Source organism: Octopus bimaculoides, chromosome 1 (genome assembly GCF_046866305.1).
Source record: "Octopus bimaculoides isolate indiv1 chromosome 1, ASM4686630v1, whole genome shotgun sequence".
NCBI lineage: Eukaryota > Metazoa > Mollusca > Cephalopoda > Octopoda > Octopodidae > Octopus > Octopus bimaculoides.
The window spans coordinates 202,428,554-202,453,859 of NC_142928.1; the positions used below are offsets into that span (position 1 = coordinate 202,428,554).

General features: G+C 39.6%; 1 protein-coding gene across 2 annotated transcripts in view; it reads right to left on the reverse strand.

Moving 5' to 3' along the window:
* Positions 1-25,306, reverse strand: part of LOC149137956 (uncharacterized) — a 151,795-nt gene that overhangs the window by 83,379 nt on the left and 43,110 nt on the right. For both annotated transcript variants that reach the window (XM_089340229.1, XM_089340181.1), the window contains 2 exons: positions 9,120-9,356; positions 4,641-4,874 (listed from right to left, as the gene is read on the reverse strand). In XM_089340229.1, the coding sequence (XP_089196355.1) occupies positions 4,641-4,874; positions 9,120-9,356 (471 nt within the window). The remainder of the gene's footprint in view (positions 1-4,640; positions 4,875-9,119; positions 9,357-25,306) is intronic.

Sequence of the window (25,306 nt, forward strand, 5' to 3'; positions counted from 1 at the left end):
ATTCCCTTGGCTATACAACCTATTGCACATGGAGTTGACATCACTCACTAAGTTTGAAGAATGTTACATTAAATAGTGATGAAGAAGCCAAATGTGAAGAAGGTGAATAATACACTTGTGATGAAACCAAAAGTCCGCAGTTATTTACATAGCAAGAGCTCCTTGATCTGATGAGATTTGAACCTACCAAAGGATGCAGTGGAAATTCTTGGTTCTAGGCTAAAAATGAAAAAGCTTTTGTTACTGGGAACCTTCGTCTCTTGAAATCGTCTCAGGGAACATGAGTCATTACCCTTCTTGGCTGAGGATGAAACAATGGTGTTTTGTTGCTAAGCTATTTTGAGATCAAGACCAATCCCTCAGAATGGAGGATGTTCATTGATTCCTACAAAAAGAGTTTGAAGGTTGTCTTCCTACACAATGGAAATAAGTATTCCACCATTCTGTACAACTAAAGGAGACATATGAAAATATAAAAAAGTCTTTTGTTGAACATAAAATATGCAGAATACCACTGGCAAGTGTGTAGAGATTTCAAAATAATAGAGCGGAGGAAGTTCAGACAGCTCTTACCTCTGTTGGCAACAAAAGGGCTCTATCTCTCTCTCTCTCTCTCTCTCTCTCTCTCTCTCTCTCTCTCTCTCTCTCTCTCTCTCTCTCTCTCAGACTGAAAGGTGGACTATATGATGCTTGTGTGCAAATAGCAGTGCAACATGGGCTCTGAATGTAAAAGACATGCATAGACTGGAGAGAAACGAAGGCATTATGCTCCATTGGATGTGCAACATCAGTGTGTATGTGCAACCATGTGCAAAAGTGTTGAGAGAAAAATTGGGCATAAGAGGAATCAAATGTAGCATGCAAGAGAGAAGACTATATTGGTTTGGACATGTGATGCATATGAATGAGGACAGATGTATAAAGAAGTGCTGATCACTGAAAGTGGATGGTACCCATGGAAGAGGGAAACCCAAGAAGCCATAGGATGAAGTGGTGAGGACCAATCTCAGGATGTTGGGCCTCATGGAAGAAATGGTAATGGACCAAGATGTCTGGCTATACGAGATTCTTGTATCTCCCACCCACATGTAACTACAAAAGTTTCACATATCTACATCAACAAACCTATCTACATCTCTAGATCACTTCCTCACATTTCCTTTCATACATTATGCCATCTCTTCCTCAGTCCCTAATCACGCATTTTTAGCAATATCCTGTCATTTATATTATGACCTTTGAACCTCAAGGGTATGCCCTGGTACTTGCCACTAGCTGTATCTCTCTCTGCCTTTACTCAACCATCCCATTTATATTCTGATCCCTGACCCTTGTGAGTATGTCTTGGCCATCATTTCTATCCTGTTGTCTCCTTCTTCTACACTTCCCTCAGATTGGGTAACTATGTATCTCCTTTGTGACAGCACATTCTTGATATCTCTCTCTCTCTCTCTCTCTCTCTCTGGCCAGGTAACTTTGTACCTTCTCTACAGCAAGACACCTGTTTCTCTCTCTCTGTCTCATTCTAACCTTTCATCATCTGACACAAGATCACCTCCTCCAATGTCCCCACCCCCTCTCAAAAGATTTTTGTCTTGCAAGGTACTTGGTGACCCTGTCAGTACAGACGCCACTTAAAAAGCATCCAGTCCACACTGTAAAGTGGTTGGCATTTGGAAAGACATCCAGTTGTATAAACCTTGCAAAAAGAGACAGAAATCTGGTGCAGGCTTCTGCCTGGTTGGTTTCTGTCAAACCGTTCCACCCATGCCAGCATGATGATGATGAGACATACTTTTAGTCCATCAGGTAGGATACACAAAAATGTCATGCTCCTTATGTGAATAGGACAGCAGAGCCAAAGAAAAGCATTGGATGATTAAAAAGTAGCCACAAAGGAGAAGTTTGTTACCTGGATCCAAAACCATTTTGCATGAGCCCTTGCATGAACTAACCCAAAGTGCTGCTACCACTCTTGTACATCAAACTAGATTTGGTGAAACAGTTCATTAAATCTTTGCCTGTGGATGACATGTGCTTGCAGTATCTCTCAGCAATATTTGTTGGTCTCCATATTCACAAACTAATGAAAGACCCAGATTATGAGAAATCCATGAATGAATCTCAAAAACAGCAATGGGTCAACTTCAAATGTGTTGTCAAGAACTTTTGGGGAAACAATAAACTTTTAAATTACACAGTCATAGTTGATACCATGTTGCAAAACTTCAAAAAGCTTGGATGCAACATGAGTGTTAAAATGCACTTTCTTCACTCACACCTCAACTCTTTCCCAGAGAACCTTGACAATCAAAGTGGACCACAGTGAGAGATTTCATCAGAACATTAAAGAAATGGGGTGGAGGTACCAGTGGGGGTAGGGGTGGAATGTAGACATGCTGGTGGATTACTGCTGGACCCTAAAGAGAGAGTGCAAGCGACTACCAAAAGTTGGGAAGAAATCAAAGAAAAGGAAATCAAAGGAAAGGAGTAAAATTGCTTTGAAGCCATAGCAGGTGTATAAAAACTATATACATAGTCAATATGTAGGCCTACATACACTATTCATATCATTTTTATTGTTGTTCTCATCATTTGTTCTTAATCACCTAAAAGTCTGCTACAGAAGGGAATGAATCATAAGAAAAATCATCATATCTTTGGCAGCTATTTGTGCAAAATCTGTACACGATAGGCAAAAACTAAAAACATATTTGAAATCAGCATTTAAAAAATGATTCAGAATCACCTATAATTAGACAGTCATCATTTACTTCATTTAAAAATGCAGACTTGTGTAATAATCTAGAAAATAACAACCTACTTCCAGAAGAACAGAAAGGATGCAGGAAACAAAGTAGGTTAGAAGAGAACATTTATTAATTGATAAAATGGTAATTATGATAATTAGAAATTGTAGAGGCAGATTGACAGGATTAAATGTAGCATGGTTAGATTACAAAAATGCATAAGACACGGTACCGCACAGTTGGATAAGTAAAACAATGAGCATGTTAAGAATAGCAGAAAACATGGAGAAAATGCTCAGCAAACATATAAACATTGGAAAACAAAATCTCAGAAAAGAGGAAATCAAAATCTCAGGAAAATGAATATCAGACACAGAATATTTCAAGGTGATAGCTTATCTCCATTACTTTTTCTATTGGCCATGACACCGCTCACTATGATACTAAAACAAGTTAAAAATTGCTTACGATTTGGGAAAAGGAAATGGTCAGATAAATCATCTTCTTTTCATGGATGATATAAAGGTTTATGTGGAAAATGAGAAAGAGCTTGAAAGTCTTGTACATAGTATCTGCATTTTCTCAAATGATATAAGTATGGAATTTGGGATTGAAAAGTGAGTGATATTGAAAATAAAATGAGGGAAATTTGAAGGAAGCCAAGGAATTGAAATGCCAAATGGGCAAACAATGGAATACTGGAAGCAGATGAAAAATTAAGAAATGAAACAAATTATCAGAAGGAAGTTCGCAAGGAGAGTCAGAAATTATTATTGCTGAATGCCAAAAAGGAAAAAAAAAATGTTAAAGCAAAAAGTGCAAGAGCAGTACCTGTAATCAGACATGGAGTTGGAATTGTAGACTGGACCAAAAACGATACGAAGAAACTTGACAGGAAAACTAGAAATGTATGGAGCCCCACCATCCAAACCTAACACTAATAGACAAAGAAAAGTGATGTTGCTTATTAATCGATCCCCCATGTTAATTTGATTCCAGGACTGTAAAGAAAGGAGATGAAAAATTTTAAAAATCCAATCCCTTAAAATTTGAAATGGTGAGAATATGAAGTATGAAAACAGTAAAGGTCGTATTTATTATAATAATTGGTGCAGCATTGGGAACTGTGAGTAAAGATATAGACAAATGGGTGTAAGGGTTTGGAATAGGATGTCTTGTAGAGCTTCAGCAGAAAGTCTGCCTCTTAGAGACAGGAAAGACGACTACTACTACTACTACTACTACTACAATTTGATGAAACCATTGCCCTTACTGTGAATGAATGCTCTCAACTTGCCCGAAACCAATATGAGTTGTGGTGACATGATGAGGTTTCAAAAGTGCTGCATTGGAGAGTGTGAGGAAAGTCGGGGTTAGAGAGAAGCAAAACATGGTACAAACACAAACCACAGAGAATCACAGTCTTAAGACCTGTAAAATCTTGTGGGATTTTTCAATGCAGAATGGGCCAAGTGCTTGAGTAGAACAAACCAGGCCTAGTCGTTGTGGACAAGGTGAACCACATGTGCTCTATAACTGATGTTGCATACGCCTTTGACCCACAATTAGTTAGGTGAACAAGTAGACAATCCTCTTAGATATGTTTGACTGTGAAAGATGGAGATAGTACTCATTATTATTGGGGCCCTGGGGACAGTATCAGATGAGTATTAAGAGGAAATGAGAACAGAGTGCCAAGTAGAGCTGTTGCCAAAAGTCTGCCTCCTTGTCACAGCCATTATCATCAGGCTAAACAGAACAGATACCATGGTACTGTAGGCTGTGGATAGCAAGCCTCCAGGAGTTCCAACAAAACCTGAATTAAAAGAATGATAATAACTGATTCTGACAGGTAGACTAGATAAAGAGAGAAGAAACAGAATTACTTACCAAATGCCTCTTTAAAACTTACAATGTAAGTATCTTTGGTCTCTTGTCGTATTGAAGAAATATCTCCACCAGAACTTTTTTTTCTGTTTCCAAAATAGCTTCCAAGACTCTCAAAGCTGACATTTGAAGAAACGTTTTTCACTTGAACACTGTTTATTTCCTTAATTCTATCCACTTTCAGTTGATTTCCATTCAAGGGTTTTTTTTGGCACATCTTCTGAACGTACTCAAAATCTGCAATGAATACAGAGAATGGAAATAAATGAAATTTTGGTAAAAGAATCAAATTGAAGTCAATTTACTGACATTTTAGCACATTTTACATTTAAATGATTTTGAGAATTCTACAAATTTGGAGATTTCAGCATTAAAATGCAGTTCCAATAATTTAATAACTCCATATAGGCACAGGTGTGGCTGTGAGATAAGTTGGTTGCTTCCCAGCCATATGGTTTTCAGTTCAGTCCTACTGTGTAGCACTTTGAACAAATGTATTCTACTATAGCCTTAGGGTGATCAAAACCTTATGAGTAGATTTGGTAGACAAAGACTGAAAGAAGCCATCTGTCTGTATGTTACTGTCTCCATGCCTTGGCATCACATGCTTGTTGTAAACGAGTGTCCCTGTCATACAAGCAGTGTCCTTCATTTCTAGTCTTCCTTAAAACATGTCTGGTCACTGGGAAACATTGCCTTACTTGGAAATAGGTGAGGGTTGGCAACAAGAACGGCATCCAGCTGTAGAAAATCCAACTCATCAAATTTTGTCCAACCCATGCAAGCATGGAAAAGCAGACGTTAAAACGGTGATGATGATCAAGATGATCAAGATGATGATGATGGGTCCTTTAGCTAATGTTTACTGATCCTTAAACGTAAAAGGTATTTCTATTTAGGGATAAATAAAGTGTAAAATATAAGAAACAAAATTTGATTGAGCAGATTTATGATGAAAGACGATCCAGCCATGACCATTCCAATATCTAGAATGGTAGCTCCCGTTTTGGAGAAGGCAGGGTGTAATGGGAGGGATACTTTCCTGCTATTTCTGTCAGCCTGAGCAACTGTGTAAAGGTCTTCAGATCATTAAAATGTGTGTATTTTAAGGTAGAGATGGGAATTTCAACGTTTCTCGTTGGGGCTCATTCTTGTATTCTAGAATATTGTACTTTGGTTAAAGACATGACAACATCAGAGACAAGTTAGTGATGAAGTTATTTAGGCAACAAAAAACTATTTCACTAAAAATACATAGAACTACCCAATTATTTCTGAAGATATATCATCATCACCATCATCATTTAAGCTCCGTTGTCCATCCTGGCATTAGTTGGAGGGTTTGACTGGGCTGGAACGCTGGAAGGCTGCATCAAACTCCAGTCTGATTTGGCATGGTTTTCTTTGGCTGGATGCCCTTCCTAACGCCAACCGCTCCGAGAGTGTAATGGGTGTTTTACATGCCTTGATGGATTTTCTTCCCAAGCATGATATAATGTCAAACGTCAGGAGGTCACCAGTTTGTAAGAACGACCGTGCGAACCCAAAAGGAGAAATGGTGACGAATGGAAAACAGGGCTCCTTTTATTAAATGCGTCACACGGTCGAACACAAAATTGTATCAAATGATATATAGATATGTTATATTTCGATAACATAGTGAATCCATAAATGGCCAGTAAGGAAGACGATAGAACACAACCGATAAAGATGAATAACAGTAGTATTTATTGGAGCATTAATATGTATGTCTGTGTGTGAGTGAATGCGACATAATAAAACATAATAAAAGACAGGCTGTCATGTAAAGAAAAGAGTGTGTGTAAGCAATACATGCATGTGTATGCATGAGATACAGCAGATATAAAAAGAGTCAGTAACACATATAAGAATTTGCCAGTTCTTAGAGTACACAATAGTAACAGTCTGTATGTAAGAAGTTGAGGCATGTGGGGCAGGGCGATCACTCATTGTGATGTTAGGGCTTCCATGCCAAGCCGGGTTCTTGTATACAGATGTTCTTCGCAGGCTAGGTTCTTGTCTGTTGTCTATCGTGGCGAAGGTGAATCACACAAACAGAGTTAGAAGTTCTGCGGTAGTTTTGGTTAGCTGGTGTACGTAGAATCGTGTTGACGCTGTTGGGGACGCTGGTAGTAGTAGTGTCGTGTTGACTGGCGGCGATGCTGGTAGTAGTCGTAGAGTCGTGTTGCTGCTGGTAGTCGTAGTTGTATGAAGCTGTGCTTGTTGTCGTTGGCTGCTGCTGCTGTGTGGTACACAGAACAGGTCTCTAAGAGATCTGAACCGAGACGAATTAGCTGGGTATCTAGCAGGCTATTTAAAGCAAAATAGGGGCTCCAGAGAGGCATTAGAAAAACACTATCACGTGACCTTATTAGGAGCTGTGATTGGTCAGTTTGCGTTCTGGCGGGAACGGTACGAAGCAGTTGCCGCTTCAAATAATAATTAGTCATGTGATGGCAAGGAAAGAGATGTTTTCTACTACGCCTGAACTTGAATATATTTATAACAGTGGGGAAGATGACTTGTATAAAATGGCAATAGCGTGTTCACTACAGTGCCATCAGACATTGATTCTTGGTCACATGTGTTTGTTAGGGATGATTCTGTCAGAGGACCCCTTGTTTCTCCTTATAAAGGACGCTTTCGTGTGCTCTCTCGCACATCCAAATTTTTTAAAATAGACGCTAATGGTCGTACGGAGACCGTGTCTGTCGACCGTCTGAAGGAAGCGAATTTTGATAAAACTACATCTTCCGTTGACAATACTGACATACCCCCTTTTCAACCTTTGCATACACCTTTATCATCACCATCACCAACACATACACCTGTGAACTCTCCACCTTCATCGTTGAGAACTACCACAAGTGAACCCTATGTCACTAGGTCTGGCCGTACAGTGCACTGGCCAAAGAAACTCTCCAAGACAATTTATATTTGACTGCATTGTATATTATTGCATTTTTTAGCATTCCTTTTGTAAAAAAGGCTCAAACTGTGTTTTTCCCTATTAGTGCTGAACACTCAGACATTTCTTGCGCCACTGCATCAATCACAAGTAATAAAGGAACTGCAGTGACGTAAGCAAAAAAAAAAAAAATTTGTTTACAGCCAACAACACTTACCAAGCTGAACTTGACTTGTGCCACTGGAATATTATTTTCCATGTGCATTGTATTACATTGTTGGGTATTTCCATTCTCTGTATTAAGAAATTGTTTCTTTTTCATTATATATCTACAGCCGCATCATGTTTCAGGCCCCCACTACAACCCTTTCCTTGTTCGTGCTACACACTCGAGGGGGAGCCATTGTAGTGGCGCGAAATTATAGCCACCATTGAGGAAGTACAATCTACGCATGCACAAGGGACTTGCCTTCCCGGATGCCCCTCGAGTGTGCATGCATAGTAAACCAGTACTTAAAACGCTTCGCACGTTTTCTAAGCTTTTTTAGCACGATGCCATCGATGTGACAACAACTCGCTCCTCTGAGATACCTCAACGAAGCTCTTAATCTCCAGATGCTGATTACAAGTTAACCAGCGATGGTCAGGCTGAACGATACAGGTTTTGTAAAGCCAAGTATCACAAATAAAACTTATTTTATTATGCTGTTAATTGTTCACACCTGTGTTTCTTCTACTGCTTCCTAATATATATTTTAGTTGAAAGGTGATAGAGAGAGACTAAGTCTCAATGTTGCTATCAGCCATTTACAAGTTTTCTTTTTGTTTTGTTTTAGATAGAAATTACATTCGTAACAAGTTCCCTCTATCAATCAAACAAAGATGGTAAAATATTCCATTTACTTTCCCTCTTTCCAATGTTTAGAAACTGAAGGAACCGTCAAATACTGGAATCAATTTCACTGACAAAACATCATCTCTAATATTTCTGATTTCCTGCCTGATAACCATCATTCCTGACAAATTTCTTCCTTTCCTGATAAAAGTGAGAAACCAAAAGGCAAAATCTGGGAAGAAATCAAAGACATAAATAGGTGCAGACATGGCTGTGTGGTAAGAAGTTTGCTTACCAACCACATGGTTCTGCGTTCAGTCCCACTGCGGGGCACGTTGGGTGAGAATCTTCTACTGTAACCTCAGTTCGACCAAGGCATTGTGAGTGGATTTGGTAGGCGGAAACTGAAAGAAGCCCAGTGTGTGTCTTTGTGTCTGTTTGTTACCTGCCACTACTTGATGACTGGTGTTAGTGAGTTTATGTTCCTGTAACTTAGCAGATCAACAAAATGGAGCGATAAAATAAGTTACCAGGCTTTAAAAAAGTGAGAAGCACTGGAGTCGATTCATTTGACACAAAAAGATCTTCAAGGTGGTGCCCCAGCATGGCCTGACTCATTAGACTAAAACAATTAAAACATAAAAGATATACCAATCCTATTAACAAAACAAAATTCAAGAAATCTTTATCAGAACAAATTAAACTTGAAGAAACTTACCAATTTCATTTTGGCAATACACAAGAAAAGTTCCAGGTTTTCTTCCAGGGAAGACATGTACAATATCTAATTTTCCTTTCTCTTCCAAAAAATCAATTAACATCTTTTCAGACATGTCTTTGTGGCCATTTGACACAATCATTGCATCTTCTTGCCAAACTAGATTTTTATACCAGTTCACACAAAGTTTATGTTTGCTTACAATATGGCCCTTCTTTTTGACGATATTTTCTGCGTCTGAAAATCAAAATAGCAGAAGAAATTGAGAATATAATGTCATTATTTATGAGTGGAGGGCATGGTTGTACTGGTGTTGAAGTGTAAAACCAGGCCAGACACATTCTGACCATTAACACTCACAAGTGTCCTTCCTTGTTTAAGATGTTAGGTGTTACATGAAGAAGATTTAACTGCTTTTCTAGCAGATCAAATCATCACTTAGAGGCCCCTTTGTTTGCTCTATAGCCGAGAGGATTATGAGGTTCCCTGTACAATTCCTGGTTCTAGTTCAATCCCTCTGTCCAACAGCACCTTGAGCAAGTATCTTCTACCACAGCCTCAAGATGACCAGGGCTTTGTGACTGATATTTGGAAGAGAGAAACTGTGGGCATCACAGGATGTGTGTGTGTTTGTATGTGTGTGTGTGTGTGTGTGTGTGTGTGTGTGTTTGAGAGGTATGACCAAAAGGCAATACTCGGAGGAGGCAGTACTCAATAAAAAGCTTTATAACTATCAGACCATTATGTAAATAGAGGAAGGTTCTTCAGATTTGAGGTGACCTGTTGTCATTAAACATCAAGACAACATCCCTGCTGATTAATATAGCAAGTAATAATTATGATGATGATGATGTTGATGATGATGATGTTGATGTCCTTTATTTGCCACAGGGACATATGTGAGGGGCAGGGGCATTACTAGGGCATTTTACAATCTGTGTGTGGTGGAGGGGGTGTCACATAAAGGCTGAAGGGAAAGAAAGCACCAATCAATGAACCCCACAGATCCAGGATCTCCCTGACCATGAAGGGCACAATCCCTCACCCCACTGTTGTTCTCCACTCACCAGGTGCATGCTTAAAGGAGCTCCATTCACCCTCATCATTCTTACCAGTCGGCCACCTTCCCTCTCCACCCTCACTTTCTTTTCCGAGTGGAACTTTAAAAAAAAAGTGATGAGGTCTTGACCGAAGTGGAAGGTGTCTTTCCTTAATTTTTTCAACCTCGTCCACCACACAACCCCTTTCACCATAGCCTCTAGGGAGAGAAACATCATCTGCCCTGCTTTGTTAAAGGTCAGTGATGGGGCAATCCTCAAAACAGACTCAACTCAGTCAGATCCTTCCTACATGTGCCAACAGCTGTTCAACATGACTCTGCAGATCAGAAATGCTTGGACACTGTATGAGGGCATCTCAGCCAGTCCCATCCATAGAGTTTATGCCAGCACTGCTCCTGCGGTAGCCAGACCAAGAGTTTCTGGAAACTACCTATGTTAATTCCTGGCCTGAAAGTCCTCCAAAGCAGACCATCTGGTTCGTCCTTGTCAATGCCTAATGTTTTCGTGAGAATGTCATTGCTTTAACCCGCCAATGTATTTCTATATATTGCTAATATAGAACTTCCATGACCACAATACTTGATTGGCAGTGAATGCCAGATGACATTCCAAATGCCAGGTGTCTAATCCTGGACTTTTTTCTTGATCCAGGACTGCAGCTTCCATCCATCCTCCCACACACACACACACTTGTTCATGCTAGCATAAGTTAGCTGGAGACTTTGATTTAAAAAGGATTTCACAAACCAATATTCTGAGAGAGGGAACATGTGTTTCTCTATCCATATTTTATGCCTCCATTTCCTGTATCCTAGTTTGGTAGACTCTCTTCTGTCATAACATTCCGTTATGGCCCTATTATCATTCTGTCGAATAAATGACCAAGTCCACCTCGATGTACAGTAGGACACAAAAGGCTTTTTCTTGGGGATTCAGTGTTGTGATGATAATCTTTATTTGGCATTTCACTCATAAAGAGGGACTGTGGTGTTACAACCAAAAGGCACCATCTCTAAGGCAAAGGAGACCTTCCTCCCGTTGTCGTAGACCTAACCCAATAAAGGGGACCTCTCTATCTTCTCTGGTCTCGGTGGGTACACATTATCATTACTGCTACTATCATGGACCAGTAGCACAGTGTACAACGATGTGACAATAACAATGCTGTTATTAATGATAATAAAGGAATACTGTCTGGATGGTCATTGATTCTGAGACCCTCCACTTTTTGCCAGGTTTCGCTTTTTGTCCGGCATTCATCTCACAAAGTATCCACTGTGAGGTTGCTGGGTTTGTCCCTGATGGCCTGTCTTTCATGGATATTGATCGATTTCTGGCCTACCACCATGGCTGCACTGGTGGTAGTGGTGGTGTTGGAGACGCAAATGAACAATGCTGAGAGCAATGGGGAAAAGAAAGAAAAAATATGTTTACGGAAAAAAGTAGGGGATTCGTAAGGTGACCTTAGTACTGCTGACACAGAAGAAGTGAAGGGGACTGGATGATTATATTGGGGTCAGGGACAAGTGGTGAACTCTGATGCATCCACCATACAGAAGGTATGCCAAGAAATTGTGATATTGTTATTATCATTATTATTATTACTATTAAGACATGACTAAGAGCAGGATGCGATGGCAATAGATATCTTATTGGTTGAACAATATTTCGACAGTAAGTCTGTATTTGTTGAGTTCAAAATAAGAAGTTATTATAGAAATTTAAACTTAAAACATGAACGAGAGAAACCAGCGTCCACACGTTGATGGAATGACATCCTCAGTCATTAAGTTTCAATCTTATAACAGGCAAAAAGAAAGAGACAGAAAAAGAGAGAAAGAAGAATATTCAATCAAACAGTTTTGTATAAATTTGATAATATTCTCCTGTCATCTTATTCATTCCTCCAAGGCGTCATGTTAAGAACCGGCAAACATATTTCTCCTCATGCATTTTGAGAAGTGAAAGTGAAGCAGATTCAGAATATTTTCTGAGAATATAAGCTTTCAAGTCTTTTTCAAAATTATAGCTGCTTGAAACGAAATGTTCAGCAAGTTCTGTTGAACTACTGTTATTGTACTTGACATCATATCTGTGCCCATTAAATCTTTAGTTTAACTGTTTTGTTGCACAACCAACATAAATCAAGTTGTGTTTGGTGCATTCTGCCGTGTACATCAAATGGGAATCTCTACATGTCCCACCTTCTGTATAAATCATAACATTTCTGTTATGATTCCTGATGGAATTCACTTGACTCATGTTGTTGCACAATGAACAGGGCTTACCTCTCTTGCGAATGTTTCTCAAGATACAGCGTGCAGATACTCCAATGTTCGTTTTCTTGGAGTCAGATATAGAGGTCAATAATTCTTTTATGTTCTTATTCCATCTAAAGGCTACAACAGGCGACCAAGTAAATATCTGTTTGAAACGAGGATATTTTCCCCCCACATGCTGGTAACTTTCATGCAACACTTTTGAAATACCAGTAAATTTTGGTGCCAGTTAATCACTAAAGGAATTCTGTCACATATTGTAATGTATTGCTGGCTTCCGGTATGCGGAATTCTTGACTGGTAGCACTTGCATTTGCAAGTTGTTTGCAAGACACATGTGTGAAGGTTTGACTATCTTTGCTAATCTCAGATATTTCATTTGCTATTTCCTTTAATCATGAGTCACATTTGACAATGATGTACAAAAGCATTTGCATGTTTCCAGTAATCCCCTATGTCAGTAAAAATGCTTAAGGACTGATGATGTCATTCTATCAATGTGTGGATGCTAGTTGCTCTTGTTCATACTTTAAACTTAAATTTCTATAATTTTGAATTTTTAGTACTTCTTATTTTGAACTCGACAAAGACAGGATTACTGTATTGAAAGTGTTTTACGTAGGATGTGTGCAGTGCCCAGTAGTGCAATTTTCTGTATGTTATATATATTTGTAAGTCCTGGTGCTTTTGTTACGTATTTGTCTGAATTTGTTTTATCATACCTAATGCACCTACTATCATAGGAATTGTTTGTTTTTAGATTCCACATTCGAGTTACCTCTATTTCCAGGTCTTTGTATTTTGAAAGTTTTTCCATTTCTTTGACATTGTCATCTGCTGGTATTGATACATCAATTAGAAAGCATTTTTTATCTTCATGATCTTTGACAACTATATCTGGTCTATTGGCCTTAATTTCTCTGTCTGTGTGTATTGGCATATCCCAGAGTATGGTTGCTTTCTCGTTTACTGTGACCTTTTCTGGCGTGTGTTTATACCATCTTTTTCTGTTGTTATTCCATAGTGTTGGCATAGCTTCCAGTGTATATAGGTCCCAGCTCTGTCGTGTCTGTGAATATATTCTTTCTTAGCCAGGACTGGGCAGTCAGAGATAATATGATTTATTGTTTCTTGTCCTTCTTCACATATTCTGCAGTTACTTGTTATGTTTCTTTTCATTATATGTTTTTGGTAATTTCTGGTGGGGAGGCTTTGGTCTTGTGAAGCAATTAAACATCCTTCAGTCTCTGCTTTGAGTCCTGAGCTACTCAACCATTGCTGGGATTTTTCTCTGTCTATTTCTTTTGCATTTAGTTTAGCCCAGTATTTACCATGTAGGGGCTTTTCTTGCCATCGTTTTATCATGGTCCGTTGCTGTTCTAGTTTTAGTTTGGTTTTCATTTGTTTTATAGCTTTTGTTGTTTCTTCTTCTTCGTATTTGTTAGGTAGTATGATTTCTTGTTTGTATTTGTCAGCTTCCTTAAATACTGAAAACAGTTTTTGCTTTGCTCATGTTTTGTGGCTATTTGTATTAGTTTTCCTTGCTTCTGAAGTAGGTATTTTTGCAGTCCTATGGTGGTTATTTTATAATAATTTTCCAGCTGTATAAGACCCCTACCACCTTCTGTACGTTGTATATATATCCTTTCTATGTCAGATTTTGGGTGGTGCATCCTAGATCCTGTCATTATTTTTCTTGTTTTCCTGTCTATTTTAGATAGTTCGTTTAGTGTCTAGTTAAGGATATTGTAGCTGTAACTTATAACTGAGATAGCTAAAGTGTTAATACCCATTATCTTGTTTTTAGCATTGAGCTCTGTTTTTAGTATTGATCTAACTCGTCTATAGTACTCTTTCTTTATTTTCTCTTTAATTTCTGTGTGTTGTATCCTATCTAGTTCATTGATCCCTAAATATTTGTATGTCTGGCTTTCGTCTAATTCTCTTATTTCATTGGCTTTATCTAGTGTGATGTTGCTACTCTTAACTAGTTTTCCTCTTTTCACGGTTGCTTTGGTGCACATTTTTCTAATCCAAATTTCATATCTATTTCTTTGGTAAATCCATGTACTGTCTGTAGTAGTGTTTCCAGCTCTTTATCATTTCTAGCGTATAATTTTAGGTCATCCATATATAAAAGGTGGCTGACTGTTTTGCCATAACATTTGTACCTGCATCCAGTTCTATTTAGCAATTCAGTTAAAAGTGTCAGTGCCAAGCAGAAAAGGAGTGGAGAGAGCGTGTCTCCTTGGAATATTCCTCTTCTAATGGGGATGGCTTTCGTTTTCACGAGTCCCTCTTTTGTTTGGAGCTGTAGCACTGTCTGCCATTTACTCATAGAGTGTGTTATGTATTTTATAATAATTTGTGCCACCTTGTTTATGGCTAGTGTTTCGAGGATCCACGTGTGGGAAATACTATCAAAAACCTTTCGGTAGTCGATCCAGGCCATACTGAGGCCTTTCTTCTTTCTGCGGCTGTCTTCAATTATGGCTTTATTGATCATTAATTGATCTTTACAGTCGTATGAGCCCTTGCAGCATCCCTTCTGCTTTTCTGGAAACAGGTTGTTATTTTCCAAGTGCTTACTCAATCTCTGCGATATTGCAATAAAGGCTTTGTAGATTGTAGGGAGACAGGTTATAGGTCTATAGTTTTGTGGTTTCTCTGTTTCCGTGGATTTGGGAATTAGGATAATTTTCCCTTTCGTGAGCCATTCAGGCATTGTCTCTGGCTCTGCTAGTATGTTGTTAAAGTTTTCAGCCAGCTTTTTGTGCATTCCTGTCAGGTATTTTAACCAGAAGTTGGGGATCTTGTCATGCACAGGTGCCTTCCAGTTGCTTAGTCTTTGCAGTGCCTGGGTGACCTCTTCAGTTGTTATAGGGGTCCAGAGTTACTCAGGTGCTAAGTTCGTTGTTTTAATGGTCCTTTTCTGGGGTTGTTGCTTCACCGACCATAGTGCTTTCCAAAATTCTTCCACTTCCTCTGCTGTTGGTGCTGCAGTAATGTCTATTTTATTTTTACCCAGTTCTTGGTAGAATTTTTTGGGGTTGGATTTGAACTGTTTGTTTTGTTCAAAGAAACGTTGGCATTTCTCATACCGGCGGATCCTTTGTGCTTTGGCAATGATATCTTGCTTTAGCTTTTCTTTTGCCTCAGGTAAATCTTTTTCTGTAATGTTGTATTTGTACAGTATTTTTGTTTTCTTCTTGTTACTTAGTTGTGTTGATTGTCTACTAATTTCATTGAGAATCGATAAATCTTTTCTCTTTTTTTAAATTTTGTTCTGGATATTATTTATCCACAAGGTCTGTTTGGGTGGTAGAACTCCTGTTCGGATGGATTTGAGTGAGTATCCTGCTTCTTTTGTAGCTGCCGCATATATTATGTCATTTAGCTCAGTGATATTGCCTGTTGTTTCTGGGGTTGTTAGTTCCGTGACGGCCAGGTTTATGCTATTTATTATTGATGTTGTTTTATTGTCTATTTTGATTTTTGGGATGTATAATCGGTGGTCCGTTCTAAGATCTGTGGTTTTCAGTTCTTTGATTATTCTCATTTTCATAGTATCATAATCACAAGGTTTCCCTTCGTTATTCCCAGGCTTTAGATTTGTTTTGCCTTCCTTTTCATTCATATGTTTGTCTGTGGTGTTCTGGATTGGTGCTTTTTGTACACTATTAAACATCTCTACGGTCTGGGTTTGTTGTTTTTTGTTTACTTCGTTTTTGCAGGGCATGTTACGTTTGTCCTCGTGTTTTGCTATCTCAGTGTTTATATTATTATTTGGCATTGCTGTGTGACTACTATCTAGATTTTCCTGATGTATTTTTTCTTTCAATTGCTCTATTTCTATTTCTGATATTTTTTTTGCTTTTAGAATATATCTTCTTATGTTAGCTAGTTTGTTAGGGTTCATTGTTTTATCGAGGTCTATATTTACATTATTTTTCTTCCATGTTTTATATGTATGTGTTGTTGCGTTTTCGTTTTTTGGGTAGAGTACTGCTGTGAAATAGGCATGTAGGATCGAAATGTGTTCCTCACGTGTCCATTTATGCCGTTTTGGTTTTGTTTGCGGGACATGAGGAACAACGTCCGGCCCTTTATTTTGATGGTCATCATTTTCGTAGGGTACCGGATCGTTCATTTCTGTTGTCAGATTGTTTTGCACGTACACCTCTTCGTACTTTTTACGTAACAAGTTTAAAGTACACACTTCCCGGTTGTTATTCTTGGGTGGAATAATACCGGTATTATTTAATCTGTTTGTAATTTTTCTGTACATGGTGTTTGGGGCCGGAGATGGTCTGGTATTGATGTATCAAGCGTGTTTACATGTGCTGTGCGAGCAGTGGAGATGATATCCAGTTAAAATACATCATTTCATTTGGTAAAATAGAAATAAATTTGAATGAGTATTACTTACTCGGATATAGTCCAACCCTTTGTCAGCTATTTTTGGCTCCATGCGATGTCTTTATTTCCGATGTTTTTGGATAAATTTCGGAGCAATGATTTATCGTTCTCACATGTTAAACATCCTCCGGTGAATCTCTAATAATAATAATAATAATAATAATAATAATAATTATTATTATTATTATTGTTATTATATGTTTGGCTTTTGCTTTGTATTTCTACAAATTGACTCCAACTCTCACCCAGAGACCTTGAGAGTTAACAATTCAGAAGTTGAAATTGGTGTTGTGCCTAGGGTGCCATATACTTGGTTTTGCACAGAGTGTTGTTCCAGAGAATGTCTGTCAAAACATAATTAAATTAAAAGTTTGTTTTAAAAGTAATTTGCTTGTAAGATGATAGTCTGATGCTAAGATGACAGTAAAAGGTGTTTGCTATTATCTACATTTAAAAGTATTTTGACACTTTACAGATTAAAATATTTGGGGGATTATATAGAAAACTATTTTATGTAGGATATGAGCAGTTCTCATGAGCAGTATTTTTTGAATTTCTTCCATCTTGGGATTTCTTGATATCAGAGATAGGTAGCAATCAAATCTTTTTGCTATCGCTCCTAGGATACCTGTGACAACAGGTATTGTTCTAGTCTTCAGGTTCCACATTTTGCCAATTTCTATTGCAAGATCTTTATATTTGCTCAATTTTGGTAGGTCTTGACAGATACGTTTATATCGATTGAGACAGTCATATCAACGAGGAGGCATGATTTTTGTCTGAAGTCTTTCAATATGATGTCTGGCCTATTTGCATCTATCTTTCTGTCAGTTTCAATGGTGAAGTTCCAGAGGAGTGAGATTTGATCATTTTCAAGCACTGGAGGTGGTTTGTGTTCCCATCAGTTTTTATCATGGGGCAGGTGCAAGTTTTGCAAATTACCCAGTAAATATATGGTGCTGCTCTATCATGCCTGTTGAGATACTCTGTAGGTACAAGAAGACCGCACATGATCAATGGTTTCATTTTGTTAACATACACGACATGTTGGGCTTCTGCCATTCATTAAGATGTTGGCCTGGTAGCTTCGTGTAAGTAGGCATTGATAATTCAGCTGCTACAATAAACCCTTTTGTCTCTGATTTTAAGCCAGAATATACTAACCATTGATGTGTAAGGGCTTTGTCAACATCGGCATTATTCACTCTCTTTGGGTATTTGCTATTGAGAAGTTTTTCTTGCCATTTATCAGTCAGAATATCTATATCTAAGGCAGCAGTTTTAGCACAGGTTTTCATGTGCTTAGCTTTTTCTGTGCTTGTTTCTAGTACGTCTAATTCTGGAATTTGTTGTATTTGGAATTCACTTAGATATTCCTTTCCATGTTTTGTTACTGAGTATGATGCTTTCTTGTTTTCATGTTTTGAGACAAGTTTTAAAATTCAGTCCTCAGAGTTTTTCAGGTAGGTGTATAGGCCAATTGTGATAATTCCAGTTGTAAAAGTCCATGGCCTCTCTCTTTTTTTGGCAGAGCTTTAGGGTGGTGCATTCTATGCATTGTCAACAGTTTTCGTATTTTTCTGTCAAGATTACATATTACAGTAATTGACCAGCTAAAGTTATTGAAACTGTAAGTCATGACTGGTACGGCTAGAGTATTGATTGCTTCGATCCTGTTTCTTGCATTCAGCTCTGTCTTGGGTATTGCCCTTACTCTGCGGTAACATTCTCTTCTGATCCTTTCCCTCATCACTGAATGCCTGATTTCGTCCCCTTTAGGTACCCCTAGGTATTTGTAGCTCTCCGCTGGTTCTAACTCCTTTATGACATTCTGTTGGTCAAGGTTAACGTTAGATGTTTCTGTCATTTTTCCTTTGATAAAGGTAGCTTTCGCACATCTATCGAGGTTAAATTGCATCCTGATGTCATCACTGAATTGTTTTACAATCGCCAGTAGGCCTTTGAGTTGTTGGTCATTTTTTGCAAAGAGCTTTAAATCATCCATGTAAAAGAGATGATTTATATTTTTGTCAAACATTTTATAACCATACTGTGCATCATTGAGCAATTTCGAGAGAGGTATTAAGGCCAGACAAAAGAGGAGTGGTGACAGAGAGTCACCCTGGAAAACGCCACATGAAATTTTTACATCTCCAGCATTAAGAGATTCATTGTCACTGTTCAAAGTCAGTGTGGTTCTCCATGATCTCATACTTACAGACAAAAAGTTTCGCAGAGTAGGTGCTATTTTATACATTTCCAGACATTTCTTAATCCAGCTATGTGGTAGGCTATCAAAAGCTTTTTTATAGTCTGCCCAGGCTATTGATAAGTTTTTGTGTCGTTTGTGACAATCTTCCAAGACCATCTTATTGACGAGCAGCTGATCTTTACAACCATAGGATCCACATTCACATCCTTTTTGCTCATTAGGGAATATGCCACATTCTATTAAAAAATCTATAGGTATATTCAGTCAGGACAGATGTTAGTATTTTATACAATGCAGTTGGGCAGGTTATGGGTCTATAATTATTTGGTTCATTTGCTTCTTCGTTTTTTGGAAGTAGGAATGTCAAACCATTAACTAGCCAAGAGAGAATCATACTAGGATGTTGCAAAACATCGTTGTAAAATTTTGTTAACAGTTTAAGGGTCTCTGGAAAGCATTCAACCAGAAGTTAGGAATTTCATTCTCTCCTGGAGACTCCCATTTGCTTGGTTTCCTGAGAACAGATCTTACATCCTCTACTTTGATACCATCCCACTTTCCCACTTTTTCTCTTCTAAGGAGTCTAAGTCTGTAGATATTCTATCAATCCAAGGGGCCTTTTCATTGTGTTTCTTTCCCTCTGCCCATTGATGGGATGGACTTTACTGTAACTGTTATTTTCCCTATCTTCCTGTAAAAAAATTTTATTTTTTATTTTTGAACATGTTGTCCTTGAAGAATCTACCAAGCTATTCATACCTTGCTATTCAGGCAGTTTTAACAGATACCTTTTGCCTGACAGTTTCTATGGTGGTTTTGATGTCAAGTATGGTTTTCATATTTTACTTTTTTCTTTAATTTTCAGATTTTTGTTGGTTTGATATTCTTGTCAGACTTTAAGACTTTTAAACATTCTATGTCAGACCTAAATAACTGAATTTGTTATTGGATATGCTCTTGTCTAATAGGTTTTTTTTGTGAGAATGTTGTCATTTTTTAATCATTTCACTGCAAGTGCTCCACCCTTATTGCAGCCCTTATTTGTTCCATGTATTTCTCAAGATCTTCACTCACTGTTCCCAGGGCTCCAACAATTATTGGTACTACTACTACTACCTTTTTCATCGACCACAACTGCTTAACCTCCCAAGCTAACCTGTCATGTCTCTCGACTTTTCTTTCTTCCTTATCACATATCTCGTTGTCAACTGGGCATGCTATATCTATGATCCAGCATCGTTTGCTTTCTTTCTAAATTAACACTATGTCTGGTTTCCTATTCTCTCTCTCATGATTGCACTGAATCATAAAATCCCACAGGATCTTTGCATTATCATTTTCAATGATGCCATCGGTTTTATGTTTGTGTAGTGACGCCTTTATAGCAGACGACTGTTATATGTTCAATTTCCGGAGTTTTATCCTCGCATGCGCAGGGACTAGTTCCGGAAGGAATACAGGAAGAGTCTCATGCGCATGCGTAGTCATCGATATCCAAAACGTTCCCGCTTCTTTTTACTCTCTTCGTTCACTGATCTTCGTCGTGTCGAGACGTCCCACAGAGCTCTCTCACAACTCAGCACCAGAGCTACTCAAATAACCACACAACTTCATTGACGGCGTCTCAGTAACCAAAGGCGACGAGCTACCGAATTCCCTCCAAGCGTGAGCTGAATTCCACTGTAAATAAATATTGTTGTGTTGATAGTTCAGAATCTGCGTTCTGTTGTTTCTTCAAGAAATTTAATGTACGGAAGCGGAATACACCTAATGGTGTATAACCACTTTCCTACAATTGGTGACCCCGAATAAAGAACAACTGCAGCCGGAAATTCTGATCTGCCGACCGATAATACTACAATTGGTACCCCAAGCTAAAAGATCTACAGACCTCGTTTCAACGGCCATTGTATTCATATGCTTCGCGACGTTCAACTTCAGGATTGCCTCTACATTCTCATCCATCACAAGTGAAAAGCTAAGTAAATTTTCCTACGTTAAAGTTTTTCATTTTGTCAATGACTTCCAGAGCCTATAAACAAAGACTTCTTTACTGCTAAGACCTTTGTGGTTTTTCACACAAAAAACTTCACAGTTATTTCATCCTAACAACTTTTTGAGCAATTTCCTACATGTTTCACGAGACGTCAATTCATTCTTACACAGCGTCCTCTACTTGCTGAAAATAGCAGTAAAATGCACAGTTACATTTCAGTGAGTACATAACACATCGACACTACACAAGCTGTCGCCTGTCACACATGTTAACAGAAGCTTTGGACAGCGAGACAAGGCTAACAACTGATCAGTGATTTTCCGCCCGACTACACGTGCGTTTTTCGTGGTTAATCTTAATCGCTATATTTCACCATAGACGTCGTTTCGGACTCTGTCTAGCAGGACAGCTTTAATAACTCGCACACATTTAATTTTCTGCCCTTTTATTCTGTTATATTTCTTTTTCAGCGCGACAAAGGTGGGTGATAATTTTTTCCTGCATTCAGTACACAAAGCAACACACATACACACTAAAAAGAAAAAAAATGGCAAACACAATTGTTTTTTTACGAATTTTCTTTTTTTTTTCTCTCCTTTTGTTTTGTGCACACCGTAAATTACAAAAAAACACAAAACAAGAACACGAAAACTATTGTGTCTTTTTCATTAGCGGTGAAATTTTTTTTGGCCTCTCGTATATTTCATACGGTTTCGTTTTCATTGTTTCTTTCCATTCCTTTTTCCTAGCTTGATGGAGTCATCCCAATAAGAAAATGTCGCATGGTTTACCCACATTCATCGGTGATACTGATGTTTATTTCGCCCAGTTGGAGGCTTATTTTGACGCTTATGATGTTTCGCCAACAAAGAGGTTAAAGTTGCTTTATTGCAATCTGCCTCCATCGATTACAAAAGTGTCTAAAGACCTACTCACATCTCCGAAGGATGACGTCACGTATGAAGAGGTAAAAAACGAAATCCTACGCAGGACCACCAGGTCTGCCACCAGCCGATTCAATGAGCTGATGGCAGACGAACAACTCGGTAACAGAACTCCCACGGAATTTCTAACACATTTACGGGAGTTAAGCGGTGAATCAACAGATGCCCCACTTCTTCGCAAGATATTTTTTTCTCGTCTGCCGCCGCACGTTAAAACTATTCTAGCGACGGCATTTGAGTCGAACACTGTCGACCAAGTGGCCACAATGGCCGATAGGATTCTCGAATACTCTGGAAAGACTTCTCGCGCTGTTTGGCAGTGTGCTGAGGCCTCCACAGATGCTCCGCGGCAGTCCTCTTTTGTGTCCAATGATGAGATGTTTTGTATGATCGATAATCTCACATGTCGTGTAGACAACCTCTGCTGCTCTCGCTCAAATTCTCGGAGCAGATCCCGAAATCGCAGTTTTTCTCGAAATCGGGGAAGCAATAGGTCTAAAAATGGTATGTGCTGGTACCATGAGACCTTCGCTGACAAGGCACGAAAATGTATTCAGCCTTGTTCTTTCAAACAAACGGGAAACGCGTAAAGGGGGAAATGAGCATGTCACTTTCCTCCACTAAACCAACTTTCAATCGTGCAATATTCATTCGGGACCAGGTGTCGAAGAAATTCTTCATTGTTGACACTGGCTCCTATTGTAGCATTTGGCCACTTCGCCTTACTGCAGACAAACCTCGCCGCTCGGCGATTGTTTTGCACGCCGTTGACTCGTCCCTGATCCTACTTTTGGTCAGCTTTCTCTACGTTTAGACATCGGTCTTCGTAGAGACTTTCAATGGGTTTTCGTCATAGCTGACATTCCGCATCCTATTTTGGGTGCGGATTTCTTAAATCACTTCCAGTTGTTGGTAGATATCCGACGTCGGAGGCTTGTCGACGATTCGACATCCCTTTCCACGCCGGCAAGGAGCTCTACCAACTCCCCTCTTAGCCCAGCATTTTTTATTGCCACTACTGGGGTCGCTTTTCATTCTCTCTTAGCGTCTTTGCCGGAGCTGGTGGACATCACTTTCAAACCGGCGAAGCCCACGCATTCCACCCTCCATTACATCAAGACGACTGGACCACCCGTTTTTTTGCGCCCGCGTCGTCTAGCGCCTGACCGTCTTAAGACGGCCAAGGCTGAGTTTGAACACATGCTTCAACTCAGCCTCATTTGCTCCTCCACCAGCCCATGGGCATCTCCTCTTCATTTAGCCCGTAAAGGGGACACGGATTTTCGCCCGGTGGGGGACTATCGGCGACTTAATGCCGTGACGATAGCAGATTGCTATCCAATTAGGAACCTGCAGGATTTCTCGGCAAACCTGCATGGGTGCACCGTTTTCTCTAAGATTGATCAGGTACGGGCCTATCACCAGATACCGGTCAATCCAGAGGACATTCCTAAGACAGCCATCACCACTCCTTTCGGCTGTTTTGAATTCCTGTTCATGAGTTTCGGTTTGCGAAATGCTACCAGCACCTTTCAAAGATTCATAGATGAGGTCGTCCGTGGACTTGATTTTGTTTTTGCTTATGTTGATGACATACTAATCGCTAGCGATACGGAAGAAAATCATCTCCATCATTTATCACTGCTTTTCCAGAGACTCCATTCATACAACGTGAAAGTCAATCCGAATAAATGTATTTTCGGGCAATCTTCTCTGGAGTTTCTCGGACATTTTATTGATTCCAGTGGAATCAGACCTCTTCAAAGGTCGATGCCATTCAACGCATCGCACCTCCAACTTCTTTAAAACAGTTGCGCCACTTCTTAGGGATTGTCAATTTTTACAGAAGATTCATAAACCGATGTGCTGATAAGCTTCTTCCATTAACTAGGCTACTGCAAGGCCACACTAAGAAGGATGCTCGACTCACTCTTTCTGCTGAGGCGTTGTTAGCTTTTGTGTCCGTCAAACAGGAATTATCCTCCGTTCCCGTCCTTGCATATCCAGCTCCTGAAGCCCCCCTTTCACTATCTGTGGACGCATCAGATTCCGCGGTTGGTGCTGTCTTACACCACACCGTAGATGGAGACATACACCCTTTGGCTTTCTTTTCTTGCCAACTAAAGCCTGCTGAGTGCAGATATAACACTTTTGATCGCGAGCTATTAGCGATCTATCTGTCAGTTCGGCATTTCCAACATCAGCTCGAGGGACGGGAGTTTGTGATTTATACTGATCACAAGCCCCTCACTTTCGCTCTATCCTCTAAAATGGACAAACTCTCTCCTCGTGCTTTTCGTCACCTGGACTTTATTTCACAGTTTACAGGTGACATTCGTCATGTACCAGGGAAAGAGAACATCCCAGCTGATGCTCTTTCGCGACTCCCTGTGCATTCTATTTCTACTCCCGCGGTAATTGACTTGCTAGCAATTTCGCAGGAGCAACCTCCTTTAACGAGTTTAGACTTAACTTCGCCAAAGTACCATAATTGTAAGTTTGCCTATCTTCCGCTCCCTTCTTCCGAAGGCTCTATTTTGTATGACACTTCCACTGGTTCTCCCAGGCCCTTAGTGCCTGAGAACCATCAATGTTCTGTTTTTAGCGCCCTTCATTCCTTGTCACACCCGGGCATCTCTGCGACAGTCAAACTTATTACACCTCGTTTTTTTTTGGCCCAACATGCGGCGGTCGATCACCGTTTGGGCATGTTCTTCTTTGAAGTGCCAGAGTGAAAAAGTTCACCGGCACATTCGTGCCCCACTTGTACAATTTCCATCCACCGAGGCCCGTTTCCGTCACGTCCACCTCGATTTGGTTGGACCATGGCCAGTGAGTTGCGGGTTCTCATATCTCTTAACCTGTGTCGATCGGTTCTGCCGCTGGCCAGAAGCCATTCCTATAGCTGGTATTACTTCTGAGACTGTCGCTCAAGCCTTCGTGTCTGGCTGGATTTCTCGATACAGTGTACCGTCCAGTGTGACCACAGATCGTGGCCGGCAATTTGAAGCCGTGCTTTTTCGTGAATTATCATGAATCTTGAGGGTGCGTCGTATACGCACCACCAGCTACCATCCCGCTTCTAATGGGATGGTGGAGCGATTTCATAGGCAACTTAAGGCTGCCTTACGCGCCTCGCCCAACCCGCAGTCTTGGGTTGAATTTCTTCCGGTCGTCCTCCTTGGATGCCGGACTGTGGTCAAAGCTGACCTGGGTTTCTCCGCGGCAGAGCTTCTTTATGGGACCACACTGGCGTTGCCTGGTACGATGGTGGTA